The sequence below is a fragment of the Podarcis melisellensis genome (assembly GCF_964234715.1).
Source record: "Podarcis melisellensis genome assembly, chromosome: 7".
Classification (NCBI taxonomy): domain Eukaryota; kingdom Metazoa; phylum Chordata; class Lepidosauria; order Squamata; family Lacertidae; genus Podarcis; species Podarcis melisellensis.
In genome coordinates, this window is record NC_138539.1 from 27,121,144 (window position 1) to 27,139,082 (window position 17,939).

Here is a 17,939-nt window from a genome sequence, read left to right on the forward strand (position 1 = left end):
ATTCTGAGACCATTACATTGGGTTTTATGAAGAGCTGTACTAGCAAAATAGCTCATGAGATAAAAAGTCTAAGTTTGGCTTTAAGCAAAACGTACTTCTTGCATTCTTTCAATGACATCACATTAGTGAACTAGTTTCCTAAAAGTGAAATCTTCATGGGCTAATAATAATTCTTCTTCTTCTTCTTCTTCTTCTTCTTCTTCTTCTTCTTCTTCTTCTTCTTCTTCTTCTTCTTCTTCCTTCTTCTTCTTCTTCTTCTTCTTCTTCTTCTTCTTCTTCTTCTTCTTGTTCTTCTTCTTGTTCTTCTTCTTCCTCTTCTTCTTCTTCTTCTTCTTCTTCTTCTTCTGATATTTCAACCCCCATGGCCAATGATCAGGGATGCTGGAAGTCCACTAACATTTGAAGGACACCTGGTTCCACATTCCTGATTTATAGTAAATTCTGGATAAAGTTTTATGTTATAGAAGCAATGATATTTTCAAACGCATTAAGCAAATCAACGAGGAAAGCAATTTTGACATCTTTTAAGGAATATATATGAAACTTATTTATTTTTTTAGCTAATGCCAGACTAGAAACAGGGTTGGTTTCATCAGCATTTCAGTGGGAAAAAAGAAAATAGTAGCTTTCATAAACGTATTTTCGTCCCCCCACTGAGACATATCACTCCATATATTGAATTGTATTTGTTTCTTTTTAAAGAGTTTCTGACTATTTTATCTGCCTGAAAGCTGAATGCAATGTAACTATATATAGCTAAATGCTTCCATCGCTTCTTAGGATGCATGCCATCATTTACTCTGGGCAAAACAACTATTATTCAAGTGAAGGAAAATATATTGTGTGTAGGAGGGCAGTATTTCTTTAGTGTTTGTGTTCAAAGCTGCAAAAAAGGGGGGAAAGTGGTTTCTGAAATTGCATGCTTCCTTCATTATTACAAGCCTTCACATGAGCTCTTGTCATTCAAAATGGATATTATATTCTCGTGTGTGTTTTTAGAAAGCTGAAAAACAGCCACAGCGACTGTCATTATTTCCCAAGTAACATGACATTTACGATACTTTTCAAGAATGTACTGTATGTGAGGTTACCAAAAAAAAAAAAATCTGATTGCCATACTAAATATAGCACTGACGATGTTGTACAGACTGGGGGATGTAGACTTTTGTTGCTGTACACAACACACTGACATGCACATCAGTTGACAAAGCTGGGCTACTTAGGAAGCAAGGAGTGGTGGAAATAAGAAGCCCATCTCAAAGCAAAATATAAAGCTGGGTATGCTATCCTTCTTCTGTCATATTTGCATCTTCCCTATGCATTGGGGGCTTGCTGCCTTGGGTGTAGTTTGAACTGAAGCACACCAGTCCCGTCTCCCCCTTGTTCTTATACAGCTAATGACCACACCCCCATTTCTGAGTAGGTGGGGAAACAATTGTACAAAATACATACAAGAAATAACATAATTATTATCCAAGGCTCCCAAAAACCTGGGCTTCAAATATATGAAAAAACACCTCCTTCCATAACTGTCCTAAGATATAAGATTTTTTTGCGGGTGGGGGGCTCTCCTTGCCTAATGAGAGTCCTTGAGTAGGGCCCTGTGGGTGGGTTTTCTCTGTCGTGGTCCCTCACCTTTGTAACGACTTCCCTTCTAAGGTATGTCTCTTCATGATATTGATGTTACATCAGAAGTGACAATATTTGTTGACAATGTATTGGTGTAGAATAACCAGATTGAGCACTTTCAACAACAGACTCTTCTTTCAATGTGAAGTTTCCTGAGACTGTTCACTAAGGATATAGTAAAGGTAAAGGTAAAGGGACACATGACCATTAGGTCCAGTCGCGGACGACTCTGGGGTTGCAGCACTCATCTTGCTTTATTGGCTGAGGGAGCCGGTATACAGCTTCCTGATCATGTGGCCAGCATGACTAAGCCACTTCTGGCGAACCAGAGCAGCACACAGAAACGACGTTTACCTTCCCGCCGGAGCGGTATCTATTTATCTACTTGCACTTTTGATGTGCTTTCAAACTGCTAGGTTGGCAGGAGCTGGGACCGAGCAACGGGAGCTCACCCCGTTGCGGGGATTTGAACCGCCAACCTTCTGATCAGCAAGCCCTAGGCTCTGTGGTTTAACCCACAGCACCACCTGCATCCCTCTCAAGGATATAGTAATGCATTTCAATTAGTTATTTCAGCCTCACCAATTTTGCAGTGGTTTACGGTACATGTTACATCAGCTTCTTATTCTCTTTTTCTCTCATTCAAACTGTTAAGAGCAAAGATGTAACGATCAAGGGGGGAGGGAATCTTCCATCTGATGTTGCTATTTAGCATAATCATTTGGAAGCACCTCAGGAAGTGGAGCCCTGGAGGGAGCATCTGCTGTGTTAAGATTCTTTCCTGATACATAAAAGAATGTGAACTGAAATCTCTTAAATCTCATGTAGAATCATTGGTTCCTCAGTGGTAGTTTATGAAGGATCTCAAACCCAACAGCAAATTGAGGAGTTTGTGATCCATTACTACCTGGAATGCTCACCCCAGAAGGAAGTTGTTGAATCTCTCACAAGCCCATGTGACGGCAAAAGTTTTTCTTCATTGTGGGCATATTGCAGCTCAGCAGGACTGAGCGAACATGATGCATATGTTATCACTTGCAAGCCGGCTGGAGACTGTCCCTGGAGGAGAACTGCTGCTAATTCATAGGCAGAGAGATCTGCTGAGACACTGATGGCTTTCTTTGGGTTATGAAAGGCTAAAAGAGGAGCTGTGTGAGTGCTTTTTATAGCTATAAAAGCTGTTCCTTGTGCCACACTCCAATACCATTAATGTCAGCAGCTTAAATGGTCTCTCGTTGGTTTTGACTTTGCCAAGTGAAGTAGAATTTTCTCCACAAGTGTGACCATGCCCATGAACTGGCAAACCTCACTGATACTTTGAGGATCTGGGAAACAGCTCAGACCTTTTCTAGGTCTGGTTAGGAACAAAGGAAGTTGCATTATACTGATTCAGATGATTGGTCCATCTAAGCTCAGTGATGTCTGCACTGACGGGCAGTGGCTCATCAATGTCTCAGACGCGGTTTTCTCCCAGCCCTATCTGGAGATACTAAGAACTGAAACTGTGATCTTCTGTATGTAAGGTAGTTGCTCTGCCACTGAGCTATCTCCTTCCCCCTACACCACCAATGATCTGGCCAAGTAACTACATATTTGTTTTCGAAAACTCACATTTTTCATTGAGTGCGGTGCCAGATTCCTCTAGTCATTTCAATACAGCAAAGAGTCAATGGTCTTTAGCAATGAAGGAGAAATTTGATTCAGGTTGCATGTAAAGGCCTCCTTGGTTCCTTTTTATTGACTGATCCACTGCATTGTGTTTTCATTAAGTTCTCTGCCAATGATTCACCCACTGTCTTGGAAGTAATCTTAAGTTCACTAGTGTCCTCCAGGTTTAAAATGTGTATTCCCCCCCCCCCCTGTATTCAGGCTAGGGGAAAAAATATCTATTTTTAATTCCTTAATAATGTGCCTACATATATGCATGTTACATGTGCTTTAATTTTTGGCTCTGGAAGTATTTCTAGATTAATAGTTGAGCGTATAGTGGAATGTATGGGGTGTTAGTGAAGGGATAGTATCTCTGGTGGGACAGACATCGTGCTCTTTCTGGGGTAGTTTGTCCACCTTTGGTCCCCACCCTGCACTCAGCTCTTACCTGTGGCTCCTAGCAGCTGTCAGCAGGACAGTAGCCACACTCCAGGAACGGCTTTGACTGGCCAGCTAAACCAGGTGAGGAAAGTGAAGGGCAGATGGAGAATGTCAACCTAGGAAGGTAGCCCATCCAGGACAAGAAAAGCTCTGATTCTAAACCTCCACTTGCTTGTGGGATATCTTCAGGAGAAGAAAATGCTAAGCAATAAACCCTACACAAATTCGGAGTGGAGTCCCATAGATGGTTGGATGGTACCTTGTATGCCTCCTTCCAGCAGCTCCTGCAGCCAAGCTGGTGCCAAACATATTGCTCTGTTTTCCTTTGGACCGCATCAGTGAGGCCGGGAGTGGGGGGTCTAGTTGTCTGGGCAGCCCAGGACCTCCATACAGACTGCCCAAGCTTGTGCTCCAGAGAGGTCACATAGATGCTGCTAATACAGTGGTTTGATTTCACCTCCAGATGTGCACTCCATTGCCTCTCGAGACAGATGGATGCCAACAATAGTGGAGTCTCATAATCTATGGGTCTGGGGCCTACTTTTTTAGTGATTTAGAATTTCACTCCTGAGTGATGGTAAGGAGGTCTAGAAGTGCCCCTGAGGGCCTGGTATGGCCACATACTGGAGACTTCCAGCATGGAGCTGACACAGCGAAAACCAAAGCCAAGCCACCTCAGACCTACCTTAAAATCTCAAATGATGCCTATATTGACACATATCAGTATGGACCTATGTCAAGAAGAGGAAAGAAGGAAGCATACATAGGAGTATTATGTGAGACTCAGTAATTTTTAAAGTACGAATTGTGTAAACTATGAAGATTTTTTTTTAAAGTCATTAAAAGTAGGGGTGTGCACCACCAACAATATTCAGACTGGACTCCACTTTGGAAAATAACAAGGTCCATTCTGCAGTGCTTCCGAGGCTTTCTGATTAGGCCTAGGGCTTTGAATACAGATCCCACTAAAAGAAAACAACCAACCTCCACAGTCACTACTATGGATTTTATTTTATTTTTAAAGACTATAACTGTTTTCTTTTCATAGAACTGTATGAAATTTGCAGGCCCAACAAATTACAGACAAATAAGTTCAGTGGTTTTCCTTTTGTATTTGGTACATTTACATATGATATAAATCTCCACACCAGCCCAAAATGCTTTGGAGATCCCTGCTTTGATTCTGGACTGGTTTGGGTTGAATAATCCCAAATCTGTCTAAAGCAGCCCCTCTCCAGTTCTGGATTTGGGATTCATTCAAATGTCTTGCACACCCTTTGCAAAAAGTAAGCACAAATAATAGTGAACTTTTTACATGTGCTTTTAAAGTGGAATTAATGGGACATTTATTGCCTCTTATGTTAATAATTAAATACGCAAATAAGTTTATTGGGACTGAATGCAGCAACCCTATGAACAATATCTATAAAATTTAAGCTGCTAGCATTTAATAGCATGTAATTTTAATTAGGTTTTAACGTCTCATATAGAGACCATTAAATGCAAAGGTCATGAAGTGGTGAATTTTCAATGGAGTTGAATTTTGGTGTGAAAAACAGTTCAGGGAGGGGTGGAATCTTAGCTTGTTCAGGTGCAAGAAAAAAGGTAAACAGCTGGGACTTAGCTAGCATTTATTTTGTTTCTGTATACACATTGTGGAGATTTCTGGGCATCAAACTGATATGATGACAATATTGCTTCTGGAAATTGTGTGGGTGTTGTTGTTTGTTGTTTAGTAAATGGCAACGCGGGATCAGATTTGTGGGGACATCCTGATTCCCCTACCAAGGCTGCCATTACTGAACCAAAAACAATTGCACAACCGCCAGCTGTATCATTATTGTCACACCTCTATAATTAGCTGCAATATCAAAAGTATCACAAGGAAATATATGATTAATGCTGTACATTGGCAAACTTGCCAGAACATTTTGCAATCTGTAAAAGAAAAAAAAAATGTGGTTGCAGATCTTTAATGAAAATTTAGACTCAGTCACTCTCATTCTCCCCCCTCTTCCCCCGACTTCTTGTACATCTTAAGGAAGATATTCAGGGTAAATTGGATCCTCTTTTTTAAGGCTTCTGATGAGCTTTCTGTTCTGTGATTCATACACTGTCATTACCATCAAACATAAAAGGTCAATTTGCTGTGTCAAATCCTTAGAACAGGCTAAAAAGGAAAGTAGTAAATGGGGATATATTGTCGATATCCGTCTGCTCTGTAGAGAGCAAATTTTGCCTTTGAAAGCTACTCTATGATGATAACACAGGACTTGAGGTGCCATTTGCCGTGGTTGGAGCTTTCCAGCCAATGCAAGTGTGGTGTAGTGGTTAGATTGCTGGCCCCTGACCTGGGAGATCAGAGTTCAAATCCAAGCCATGCTGGTTAAAGTGACATAAGAGTGATTTAAATATATGGTGCGGATATGTCACGTGTGAGTCATGTCACGTTCTCTGGCCCAGAGAACGTTGTTTATTTGCATCTCCCTTTCCTAATTCACAGTCAACCTCCTGCTTATTTTCACTCAGATCAGTTTAAGGAATGACCTACTTTGTGATGATTTTTCCATGCAAGAGCAAAAGCCCTTCCTGAAATCTTCTTCAGTCTATCCCAGATGGTTTAATATTAGAACATGGTGGAGGCCTTGGGGAGCTTATGTGACCCAGAAAACCTACTAATCAAGAAGGCAATGAAGCACATGGCATTGCTGCATGTAATTCCTCCTTAGAAAGGCTGTATTTGTGGAGAAAGAGGAGGAGGAAAGCATATAATAAGGCAGATTTGAGACTTACAAGTTTTTAAATTGATGTTCATGGGGGGGTGGGAATTACCATTTCAAATGGTAATTTTGGAATGTTCCTGAGCCGTATGTATTGCTTGGTTCCTTTTAAAGTTCCTATTGGTTTTCTCTGTCCTATGCATTTTCATTTACTATCTTTCATTTACCATCTTCCTCAACTAGTATAAAGGTCCTTCCATGGATCAGTTGGACTACAATGGTGGACTCTGCAAATAAAATACAGTGGTACCTCTAGTTACAAACTTAATTCGTTCTGGAGGTCCGTTCTTAAGCTGAAACTATTCTTTTTAAAAATATTCTTTTATTAGGAATTTCAACATAACAATTTATCAAAAATACATCATCTTTATTTCCCCCCCGTTTTAGAAAAATGAGAAACCGAGAGAAAGAGAAACTGACATATTCTCCGATCCCTAGTGTAGTGACATTCACTTCCTACAGTAGAGAGGGTGAGAATAATGGGTGCACCACAAAAGTAGATTCATATCAGGATCCTATTTGCATGTAAACTCCCTGAAGCAGCATGGCAATTCATTCATTGATGTCTGTTTCCACACGTGGATGGTCCATGACAGATGAGGTTTACAGACAAATTATTGGCTCTGTTGCTGCGTTCATCTTATTTTGGTCTAATTCTCCTGCTTGGATCTTTCTTTCTTTCTTTCTTTCTTTCTTTCTTTCTTTCTTTCTTTCTTTGGCATGGTCAATTAACTACATGGTGATTATTTCACCAATTTCAGTTTTTGCTTTATGACTGGAGAGGAGTGTTTCCTTCCCACCTCCACTCCTGTCAAAGAAAAACCCAGTTTGAATGGTTTGCCCTGGCATAGTAAATGCCACCTTTCATCACCTGAGGCTACGTTCAAGCGGAATATTTCCCATGCAAAACTGACATTTAAATTGACATTTTAACAGCAACACAAGAACCAGGGTTTAGTAATCCCAATTTATTTTTTAAACAAAGTAAACCTTTCAATTGTGCAGCTTTTAGAATGATTTCATGAAACAGAACCTTAGGTTACTACAGCAGCAATCCAAAATATACTGACTGTGGAATCAATTAGGCTTACTTTTGAGTAAATGTGATTAAGTATGGGATGAGAAGTCTTCACAAAGAATCTAAGGTAAGGAACTGCAAATATTTGGTCGTGGGTCATTAGATGTATGTAGATGGATAAGGACAGCAGAGTGAGCAATGCTCACTCATTAGATACATTCATTCATTAGATACATTCATTCATTCATTCATTAGATACATTTATGCTCTAGCTTTCAAGGAAAGAAACCATCCCAAGACAGCTTATACTGATTTAAAAACAAAAACAATAGTATAAATACAATTAAAATCAGTCAAAATAACCACACCAGCAGCTAATGTATGTATATGCAAACAAAAATATGTATATTAGGAGAAATTAGTTGAGGAATTTTCATGAGGGCTTTCTTCCTTTAAAAAACAAAAAGTTGATATGGAAATGTGGAGAACTGAATTTAAGAATGGAAAAATGGGAGAATAAGAGAAACCAAATTTGACAGATTTGTCCATCCCCAACCCATTTAGGCTCTTGATGGGCTCCTGGAAGTTGCTGCAGTACTCAGTGGGGACAACACACACACACACACACAAACAAATTAATACCTGTGCATTATGCTTCCCTCATCCAGGCAGATTGAGGCCTGTTGGCACCCAGCCTTTGAATTCCTTGCAACATGGGGAAACCATCCCCTGTTAGAGCCTCATCACTGTATCTGACAGATTTTCCTGCTGTCCTTCTCCAAACCAGGAGGAATGGCACAGAAATATTCCTCTCCAGTGCCCAGGTTCAAGTATCAACTGAAACATTTGCTTGCAAGGCCCACTTGTAACACCAATCTTTCTTATCACTTCATGCACTTGAGTTTTTGCTGTGTGCCCGACACCAGAGGTGTTTGAATGACGAATTGCCACTGGGTGCAGGAGGACCTGCATGACCCTCCTGTCTCTTCATATCATCTGTCCTCTGATGTGGCCTCTTGGTCTCTGTCCATGCTGCCGGCTACCATTGTACCTAGTCCTAGTCTGTACTCCTAATGTCGCGGCCGGTGCCCTGCATGTTCGGAGAATGACATTGGCACTCAGATTGTCAGTTCTCTTAATACTCTTGTCAGTTTCTGAGCTATTGTCTGCTCTCTGCTTCCTGCTGCTTCATTCTTTTCCCTGACTGAATACAGAGTGGTAATGTTTTTGATGGGGACTGTCTGCCAGGCGCTGACATCTGTGGAAACTACATGCTGACATGCTAACTTCCTTTTGCCTGTAATGAACTAATGGTGTTAGCCTCAGTAGTGTAGTGGCAAATTCAGGTGTGAAGGGTCCCTTTGTGATTGTCACAGCCACTCCCCCTCAAAGCCACACTCCTTCTAATATTACATAGCCTCCTAAGATTATGCAATAATCTCATAATCATATGGCAATAAAAATTAGGGGTGCACTGCAACAATCAATACAGATCTCCATGTGTTACCTTAAATGCACAGAGAGAGAGAGAGAGGGGGGGGGAATGATTGGGAGTGCTCCAATACCACAATTTGGAGTGACTTAAGTTGTGTTTTCCATGAAATTCCATTGTATGTAACCAAACTTGCCCAGCATTGCCTTGAAACTGAAGCACCTTGTGCTTAGTATTGGAGTACACAGTAAATAGCTCCCCTTTCATGCTTATTGAGCAGCTCAAGGATATTGGAGACAGGCTCTGCTGCCAAAATAGTAATGGGCTTTCAAACACCCTCTTTGTGACCCTGGGATACTACGCCACTGGCATATGAACCACACAAGAAGCTGTCTCATGCCATTACACCAGGCTATTTGTCCACCTAGGCAAGGATTATCTGCTCTGACCGCAGGTGGCTATCCAGGGTTTCCAGAAAAGGTCTTTCCCGTCACTTGTGACCTAATCCTTTTCATGGAATCACAGAATTGTAAAGTTGGAAGAGACCCATGACCCTGAGATTAAGTCTCATGCTCTGCTTAGTGAGCTATCCATGATATGGATGGATCTGCGTCTTTCTTCATACAAAGCACACACTCAACCAATCAGTGCTGTAACTTCTAAGGGCCCCCAAACTCTTAACTGAACCCAGAACTTTTATCCACATTATAGGTACAGGTATTTGGCATGCTTTTTTTCTCTTTGTCAAACAGGAATAGGTTGACTTCTCTCTGAAGTCTCTGTGTCATTTCTTGGGGGCTCTGATAGTACATGGGGGCCATGGATTCTTTACTTGAATCAAAGGTTCCTGCCTTTGAGCTAAGCAGAGGAAGGGCTGACCCAGTTACAAATTATCATCCATTGAAAGTTATCTTCTAAATAAGTGAAACAAGGTGCATGCCATACAGTAGTTTTTATTTATCAAATGAATATTCTTTAGGCACACTTTATTCATCTTGGTATAGCTTTAACCCATCAAGACCTTAAGAACCAATACAGACTTCCTTTCTTCTAAAAAAAAAAGGGGGGTATCTGTTGCCCAGAGTTCCTCACCATTATTCATCCCCACCTCAAAATGGCAAGTCTCTCATTTGCTTAGTGGATTTCCCCTCCCCTCCTTGGAACCCACCTAGAGTACAACATGAGACTTCCTGAATCAGAAAGAAGTGTTTGGCCAATGAGAATGTAAAGTACTGGGTTGATGGTGCCACTCAGAGAAGTGAACACGAAAGCCAATGAGGAGATGGTTGCAAAATCATGGTGCAAGGCAAAGAACAAATTCAGGGGGGCCCAAGTGACAAGGGAGAAAAACATCCCAAGCAAAATTTCTGTGCAAGGTTCTCCTTGCTCACCTAAGTTGCGCCAGATCTTGATGACCAGTGTCTGGGTGGAGATGACCATTAGAGGAGCAAAGATCATTAAGGTGATGATAATGATTGACTGCGGGTCAAGCCCCAAATTGAAAAACAGTAACAGCCAGCAAGACAAAGCCCAGAGAAGAGCAGACACAATGGCAGATAGGAAAACAGACAAATATTTTGGACTGTGACGTCGGTGCCAAATAGGGAAGAGGCCAACCAAGAACCAATCAATGCTGATGGACATTAGGAAATGCATGCTAGTACCTTGCATGAAGAAAAATAGGTATGCCAGTAACAGGAACAATTTAACAAGAGCATCGCTCGAATCCTCACAAGTGCAAAAGAATATGAAGATACTGCACAGAACTAACAGGGCACCAAAATCAGCTACAGCTAAATTCCAGATGTAGACAGTGAAGAAAGTCTTTCTAATACGGAAGAGGAGAAAGAAGAAGATGGTTCTGTTCCCAAAAAGCCAAAGCATGAAAATGAAGATAATGAAACGAGCAATCATACGATCTTGTAATAAGCATGCCAGAAAGCTCTTTGTGTGCTCACATGGGCAGGGAATATTTTCTAAAACTTGCAAATATTCAGTGGGAAGACGTGTTGCGTTCAGTACAGTCATATTCAAACCACCACTTCTTAGATGCTGGCCACTTCCACATATGGTCCTGTTAGCTGAAGGAAGAAGGAAGTCCTCCTAAAGAGACAAATGCCAACAATTTAAAATTGGAACTGAATGCTGAAAGTCAATTCACAATGAATGGGGAAGGAAGCTGGCCATGTATGTTACCCACTGCAGGTGCTATATCACCTCTTTGCAAAGTGTAGCTTGCAAATAGTGAGCCAGGCTCAGCAAAGCACAACATTCTCCCTAACTTAACTGGCATATATTCCTCTCTCAGGAATGCATGCAAACAGGAGATCTGATCAAAGGTCCATCAAAGGTATCCAGACCCACGACCCACTTTTAACCCAAACCCTTCTTAATTTTCTACCATATATTTGCATGGTGGTAGTTCTCCTGTTGTGAACCACCTTAGATCAGGTCTTAACCCACTAGTAGGCACTGACCCACTAGTTGATAATCAGTAATCTAGTCCAGGGGTTGGCAACATGTGACTCATGGGCTGGATCTGGTGCACAAAGACCGTTTTACCAGCCCAGGAGCTGCCCCCGAACAAAACTGAGCCGCCTGTGGCACAGGGACCCGCCAAGCAGCACCGGAAATCATGTCTGTGCATGCGCAGATACCGGAAATTGCTTTTGCGAATGCCCAGATGCCGAAAATCACTTCCGTGCTGGTGTGATTTTTGGCATCTGGGCATGCGCAGAAGCAATTTCTAGTGCCGCAGACATGTGCAGACGTGATTTTCGGTGTCATGCTGTGCTGGCCCGGCCCACGGACGATCTCTGGGGGAGTGATCCGGCCCATGGCCGGTAAGCCTTGCCAACCCCTGATCTAGTCCATCCTTCTGTTTCCAAGTGCTTTCAAGTTGCTTCTAGAAACTATACAAGTGGCATTTAAAAGTGACAGCTCTGTTTGCACTCCCTGCAACTGTTATTCAGAGGTATAATTGGCATACTGCTTTTACCATGGAATTTACATTGAGCTATCAATGTGGAGCTCAGAGTTCAGAGCTATCTTCCATGATCTTTTGTAATCCCCATTGGCAGTCCTATGAATTGGTGGCTATCCACAGCTTGTGGCAGTAAATTCTCTCCCCTGTGGCTCAGATTTATATATTCATAGTACATAACAATGCTCTGTGTTGAGCAGGCTTGTTTTACTTGACCAGTGTCTAAGGCAGAGCATTGTGTGTCGGCTGCAGTGTGTAGGTGTGTCGCATGAACACTCCCCATGCTCCTTCTGGGGCTGGAAAGGAGTTAGTTTAACCTCTGGTTTGCTAGTAAAACTGAACTACTGTGTTGCGAAATGATGCAAGTCTAAAAAGTGTGTCACCAGCATGAAAAGTTTGGAAAGCTCTGGTCCACGGTATATTTTGACGTTGGTTGACAAACCATGAGGTGACCTTGTAAGCATTGGCCGTGGTTCGCAACACAAATCCTCTGGCTTGTGGGTATAGCAAACTAGAGAAGAGAGGGAGGAATTTGTACCAGAAAGTGGAGTTTCTGGGGGCTGTTTAATTTGCAAGCCATGGTTTGTAGAGAGGCAGTGCCTTTTCTGCCCCAGGTCAATATGTGTGGCAGAAAACACTTACTTTTGTTTCTGAACAATTTGTCGAAACAGAAGAAACCTGGTCACTTCCTGACAGCTGGATGAGGCCCCAAAGCCCAAGCCAAAGAAGCAATGGCATTCCTTCCTATTTTCTTCTGTGAAAAGAAGAGAAAGTATCAGTAGTGACTGACATACTGCTCATACTGCATGGGTGGGAGGGGGGAGAGGAGATTGTTCCACCAGGCAAGCATAAATACTCACGTTGATGGAGCAATCTCCATAGCACAACTTCAAATTCCACCCAATGGATTTACTTCTGAGTTGACATGTATAGGATTGCATAGTGATTTTGTGAATGGCCACCATTCACATTCACCATGCACTTTTCTCTGTCCTCACTGTTTACAGCCCCCACCCCCATCCCGTATATATATGTACTTGTATCTCAAAATAACATATCATACATCTGATGAAGTGGGCTGTAGGCCACAAAAGTTTATGGCATAAGCCCCATGCCATAATAGTTTTCAAGGTGCTACTTTTTGCTGCAGCAGACTAATACGGCAACCCCATCTTCAAGCTGGAATGTTACTACACCCATATTGCAAATGGTGGAGTCATAGTGGATTTCCTAAGGCCATCTAGTGACTTCATGAATTAGCATAAAGCTGAACTGGGGACTGTCTTATTCACAGATCATGCTCTTAACTGCTATATTGTATCAGTTTCGCAACTGCATAATCAAAATTCCACCCTGAGCCACCTCAAGGATCTTTTGGGAGGAAGGGCAGGATGTAAATTAAATACATACATACATACATACATACATACATACATACATACATACATCTGAGCTCTCTCAGGCCCATCTCCAAGTTGTTGACTAGTTGAGTGTCCAAGTTGTTGACTCCAAGTTGAGTGTCTGAGGGCCCTGCTCCTTCCTGCCACTCACCATCTGGCCTGGGGCGGGGCCTGAAGCCTCATAAAGGACTGCTGGACTCTGCTGCCCGGGAGGACTCTCCTGTATGTGAGTGTCTGAGGGCCCTGCTCCTTCCTGCCACTCACCATCTGGCCTGGGGCGGGGCCTGAAGCCTCATAAAGGACTGCTGGACTCTGCTGCCCGGGAGGACTCTCCTGTGTGAGTGTATGGGGTCCTGCTCCTTCCTGCCACTCACCATCTGGCCTGGGGCAGGGCCTGACGGGCCTCACTAGAACAGTTGCTGTCACTGCTGGAGGGCTGCAGAGTGCTTTTAAAATGTTTTAAAAATTTTATTTTGATTTTTTTGTATGTAGGGGGGGGTGCGGTGGAGGTTTATTGGGCCTGGGAATTTGTTTGATTTTATGTTTTTGTAATTTTTGTAATTTTTATTGTTTTTTGTTTGTATTGTTGTATTTGTGTGTTTTTTGGTGTGTTTTTTAAAGGGGTTATTTTGCTCTTAAGGGGAGGGGTCAGGGCTGCCGGGGAATGGGCCCCAGCCCACAAAATGGCTGGGATATGTTTCACAGGGGGGAATGCACTGGGACAACCAATCTCAGTGATCACGGGTAGGAGGAGGAGTTACGCTAAGACCAGACCATGTCATTACAGAGGAGGCAGGTTTAGTCGTTGTCTGAGGACTATCCCTGCCTCTGGGTCTGGTCCTGACCGGATGAATACTAGAATCAGCAAGGGATACCCACATGACCTGAAAGTGTTGCTGTGCAATGCCAGGTCAATGATTCATAAGACCACTGCCATCCATGACTTGATCATGGATGGAGGACTTGACCTGGCATGTGTAACAGAGACTTGGTTGGATGAAGCAGATGGGCCTGCCCTTGCCGCTGCTTGTCCACCAGGTTTCTCTTACGCACAGCAACCCAGGTCATGTGGGCGGGGAGGGGGGGTTGCAGTGATTTTTAGGAAGTCATTAGTTTGCACCAGGCGTCCTATTGGGAAGACCCAGTTTTCTGAGTGCATGTTCTGGAAGTTGGGCAATAGGGGCAGTACAGGATTCCTTTTGGTGTACCGACCTCCCCGCTGCACCAAGGATTCCCTGCCCGAGCTGCTTCAGGTCGTGGCGGATGTTCTCCTGGAGACACCTAGCTTGGTCGTCCTAGGGGATTTTAACATCCATGCCGACACGACCTTACAAGGGGCCGCTTGGGACTTCGTGGAAAGCATGGCCTCCATGGGGCTGTCCCTGAATAAGTCTGGCCCAACCCATAGCCGCGGACATGCCTTGGACCTGGTGTTTACCTCTACGGATGTTGGTGATCTGACACTAAGTAAAAGTGAAACGAAAGAAGTGGCATGGTCAGACCACTTCCTGGTGCAACTAGACTTCTCTGCGACCCATCCCCTCTGCAGGGAGGTGGGACCGATTCGGATGGTCCGCCCCCGCCACTTAATGGATCCAAATGGTTTCCAGAGAGTGGTAGGGGATGCTTTATCCCATGTTGATGGCCTTTCAGCCGATTCCCTGGTGGCCCGCTGGAATGTGGAGTTAACCAGGGCTATTGACTGTTTGGCTCCGAAGCGCCCTCTCCGATTGCATGAAGCCCGGAGAGCCCCGTGGTTTTCCACAGATCTGAGGGCAATGAAACAATCGTTGAGACGGCTAGAGCGCCGGTGGCGGATAACTCATTCTGAATCTGACCGGACACGGGTTAGAGCTCAACGTCGAGCCTACCAAGTGGCGATAGCGACGGCGAAGAAGACTTTCTTCACCGCCTCTATTGCATCTGCAGAAAACAGCAGCAGGAGACTCTTTCAGGTGGTTCACAATTTAGCGGAACCACCTGTAACATCGGGGCCCAGTACGGGCCACATGTTCTCCTGCAATGATTTTGCAATTTTTTTTGCAGATAAAATCGCTCAGATTCGGGAAGAAGTAGACTCCACCGTGGGAGCAGGGCCGGGGCGGGAGAGTGCTAGAGTCCTGTCTGGTCAAGTTGTGTGGGATCAATTTCAATCTGTTACCTCCGAGGATGTGGACAGGCTGCTTGGACGAGTGAAGCCAACCACCTGTCTCCTGGATCCTTGCCCATCCTGGCTTATAAAAGCTAGCCGGGAAGGACTGGGCGATGGGCTTCGTGGGGTGGTGAATGCTTCCCTCCGTGAGGGAGCCTTCCCAGACCCGCTGAAAGAGGCGGTTATCAAACCGCTTCTTAAAAAACCATCTTTAGATGCGGCCACGATGGCCAATTATCGCCCAGTCTCAAACCTTCCATTCTTGGGCAAGGTGATTGAGCGAGTGGTTGCTGAACAACTCCAGGCACGCCTGGAAGAAGCGGACCATTTGGATCCCTTCCAGTCGGGATTCAGGCCTCATCATGGGACTGAAACTGCCTTTGTCGCACTGGTTGATGATCTCCGGCGGGCTAGGGACAAAGGTGAGAGCTGTTTCCTAGTTCTGCTGGATCTCTCAGCGGCGTTTGATACCATCGACCATGACATCCTTCTGGACCGTCTTGAGGGGCTGGGAGCTGGGGGCACTGTCATACAGTGGTTCCGCTCCTTCCTCCTGGGCCGTGTTCAGAAAGTGGTGGTGGGGGATGAGTGTTCAGACCCCTGGCCGCTCACTTGTGGGGTGCCTCAGGGTTCTGTCCTCTCCCCCATGCTTTTCAACATCTACATGCAGCCGCTGGGAGGGATCATCAGGAGGTTTGGGCTGGGTGTTCATCAGTATGCAGATGATACCCAGCTCTACCTCTCTTTTAAATCAGAACCAGTGAAGGCGGTAAAGGTCCTGTGTGAGTGTCTGGAAGCGGTTGGAGGATGGATGGCGGCTAACAGATTGAGGTTGAATCCTGACAAGACAGAAGTACTGTTTTTGGGGGACAGGAGGCGGGCAGGTGTGGAGGATTCCCTGGTCCTGAATGGGGTAACTGTGCCCCTGCAGGACCAGGTGCGCAGCCTGGGAGTCATTTTGGACTCACAGCTGTCCATGGGGGCACAGGTCAAATCTGTATCCAGGGCAGCTGTTTACCAGCTCCATCTGGTACGTAGGCTGAGACCCTATCTGCCTGCGGACTGTCTTGCCAGAGTGGTACATGCTCTGGTTATCTCCCGCTTGGACTACTGCAATGCACTCTATGTGGGGCTACCTTTGAAGGTGACCCGGAAACTACAACTAATCCAGGATGCGGCAGCTAGACTGGTGACTGGGAGCGGCCGCCGAGACCATATAACACCGGTCTTGAAAGACCTACATTGGCTCCCAGTACGTTTCCGAGCACAATTCAAAGTGTTGGTGCTGACCTTTAAAGCCCTAAATGGCCTCGGTCCAGTATATCTGAAGGAGCGTCTCCTCCCCCATCGTTCTGCCCGGACACTGAGGTCCAGCTCCGAGGGCCTTCTGGCGGTTCCCTCCCTGCGAGAGGCCAAGTTGCAGGGAACCAGGCAGAGGGCCTTCTCGGTGGTGGCGCCCGCCCTGTGGAATGCCCTCCCACCGGATGTCAAGGCGATGGACAACTACCTGACATTCAGAAGACATCTGAAGGCAGCCCTGTTCAGGGAAGTTTTTAATATGTGACATTTTAGTGTATTTTTCATTTCTGTTGGAAGCCGCCCAGAGTGGCTGGGGAAACCCAGCCAGATGGGCGGGGTACAAATAATAAATTATTATTATTATTATTATTATTATTATAGGACACATTTGCTTAGTAATATTGTCACTACTCAGTATTAGTCATGTCAATGCATGACAGGTGCAATTTCAAATTGCAGGTTCACATTCAAGCTTTGGTCTATATAGGATGTTCAACAAAACAAAACAAAAAACAAAACAAAACAAAAATACGTCTGAAAATAGTAAAGCAAATAATCAACTTACAGTAGTAACAATGAACAAGCTTAAACATAAAGAAAACCTACCCCCTGCCAAAAAAAGTTGTTTCAGCAAGAATAGTGTCTGTTATCAGTTGCTAGTTGGATAACGTTCATGTAACAGAATCTGTTCTGTTGTTCTGCTTCCACCCTCCTCCCTGATGTCCTCTCTCTCCTCTACTTTTCCTTCCTCTACTCCTGCAGTCCTCTCTTGGGTTTCTTCTCCTCTAACTGTCACCAACTGACTTGTTAATTGTCTTGCTCTTACCTGGCATTCTATGCCCCCACCCTTAACTTGTCATTCATGCATTCTAGCACCCATATTCTATTCTATGGTGTTACATAGGAAGCTGCTTCATTCCAGGCTAGACTATTTATATTTGCCCACCCATCTAATGTGGTTTACTCTGATAGGTAGCAGCTCCCAAGGTCTTGGGCAAATGTCTTTTCCATCGCTGACTACTTGATCCTTTCAACTGGGGATATTGGGTATTGAACCTGGGATTTCCTATATGCTTGCAAAAGAAGTATGCACCTGGGATAGCCCAATCAGTAGAGCACGAGACAGTTAATCTGAAGATTGTGTGTTCAAGCCCC

At 44.1% G+C, this 17,939-nt stretch overlaps 1 protein-coding gene across 3 annotated transcripts; it reads right to left on the reverse strand.

Annotated features, from left to right (window-relative positions):
* Positions 1–9,887: 9,887 nt before the first annotated feature.
* Positions 9,888–17,601, reverse strand: LOC309374663 (proto-oncogene Mas-like). 3 transcript variants are annotated; one of them, XM_081919833.1, is made up of 3 exons: positions 17,391–17,601; positions 12,576–12,687; positions 9,888–11,053 (listed from the first exon to the last, which is right to left on the reverse strand). In XM_081919833.1, the coding sequence occupies exons 2-3, from the start codon at positions 12,669–12,671 to the stop codon at positions 10,085–10,087; spliced, it is 1,065 nt and encodes a 354-aa protein (XP_081775959.1). In that variant the 5' UTR covers positions 12,672–12,687; positions 17,391–17,601; the 3' UTR covers positions 9,888–10,084. The 3 variants fall into 3 exon arrangements, with proteins under 3 accessions (XP_081775959.1, XP_081775960.1, XP_081775958.1); XM_081919834.1 differs by having other exon boundaries at positions 12,576–12,684; positions 17,387–17,601; XM_081919832.1 differs by having other exon boundaries at positions 17,350–17,601.
* Positions 17,602–17,939: the final 338 nt, after the last annotated feature.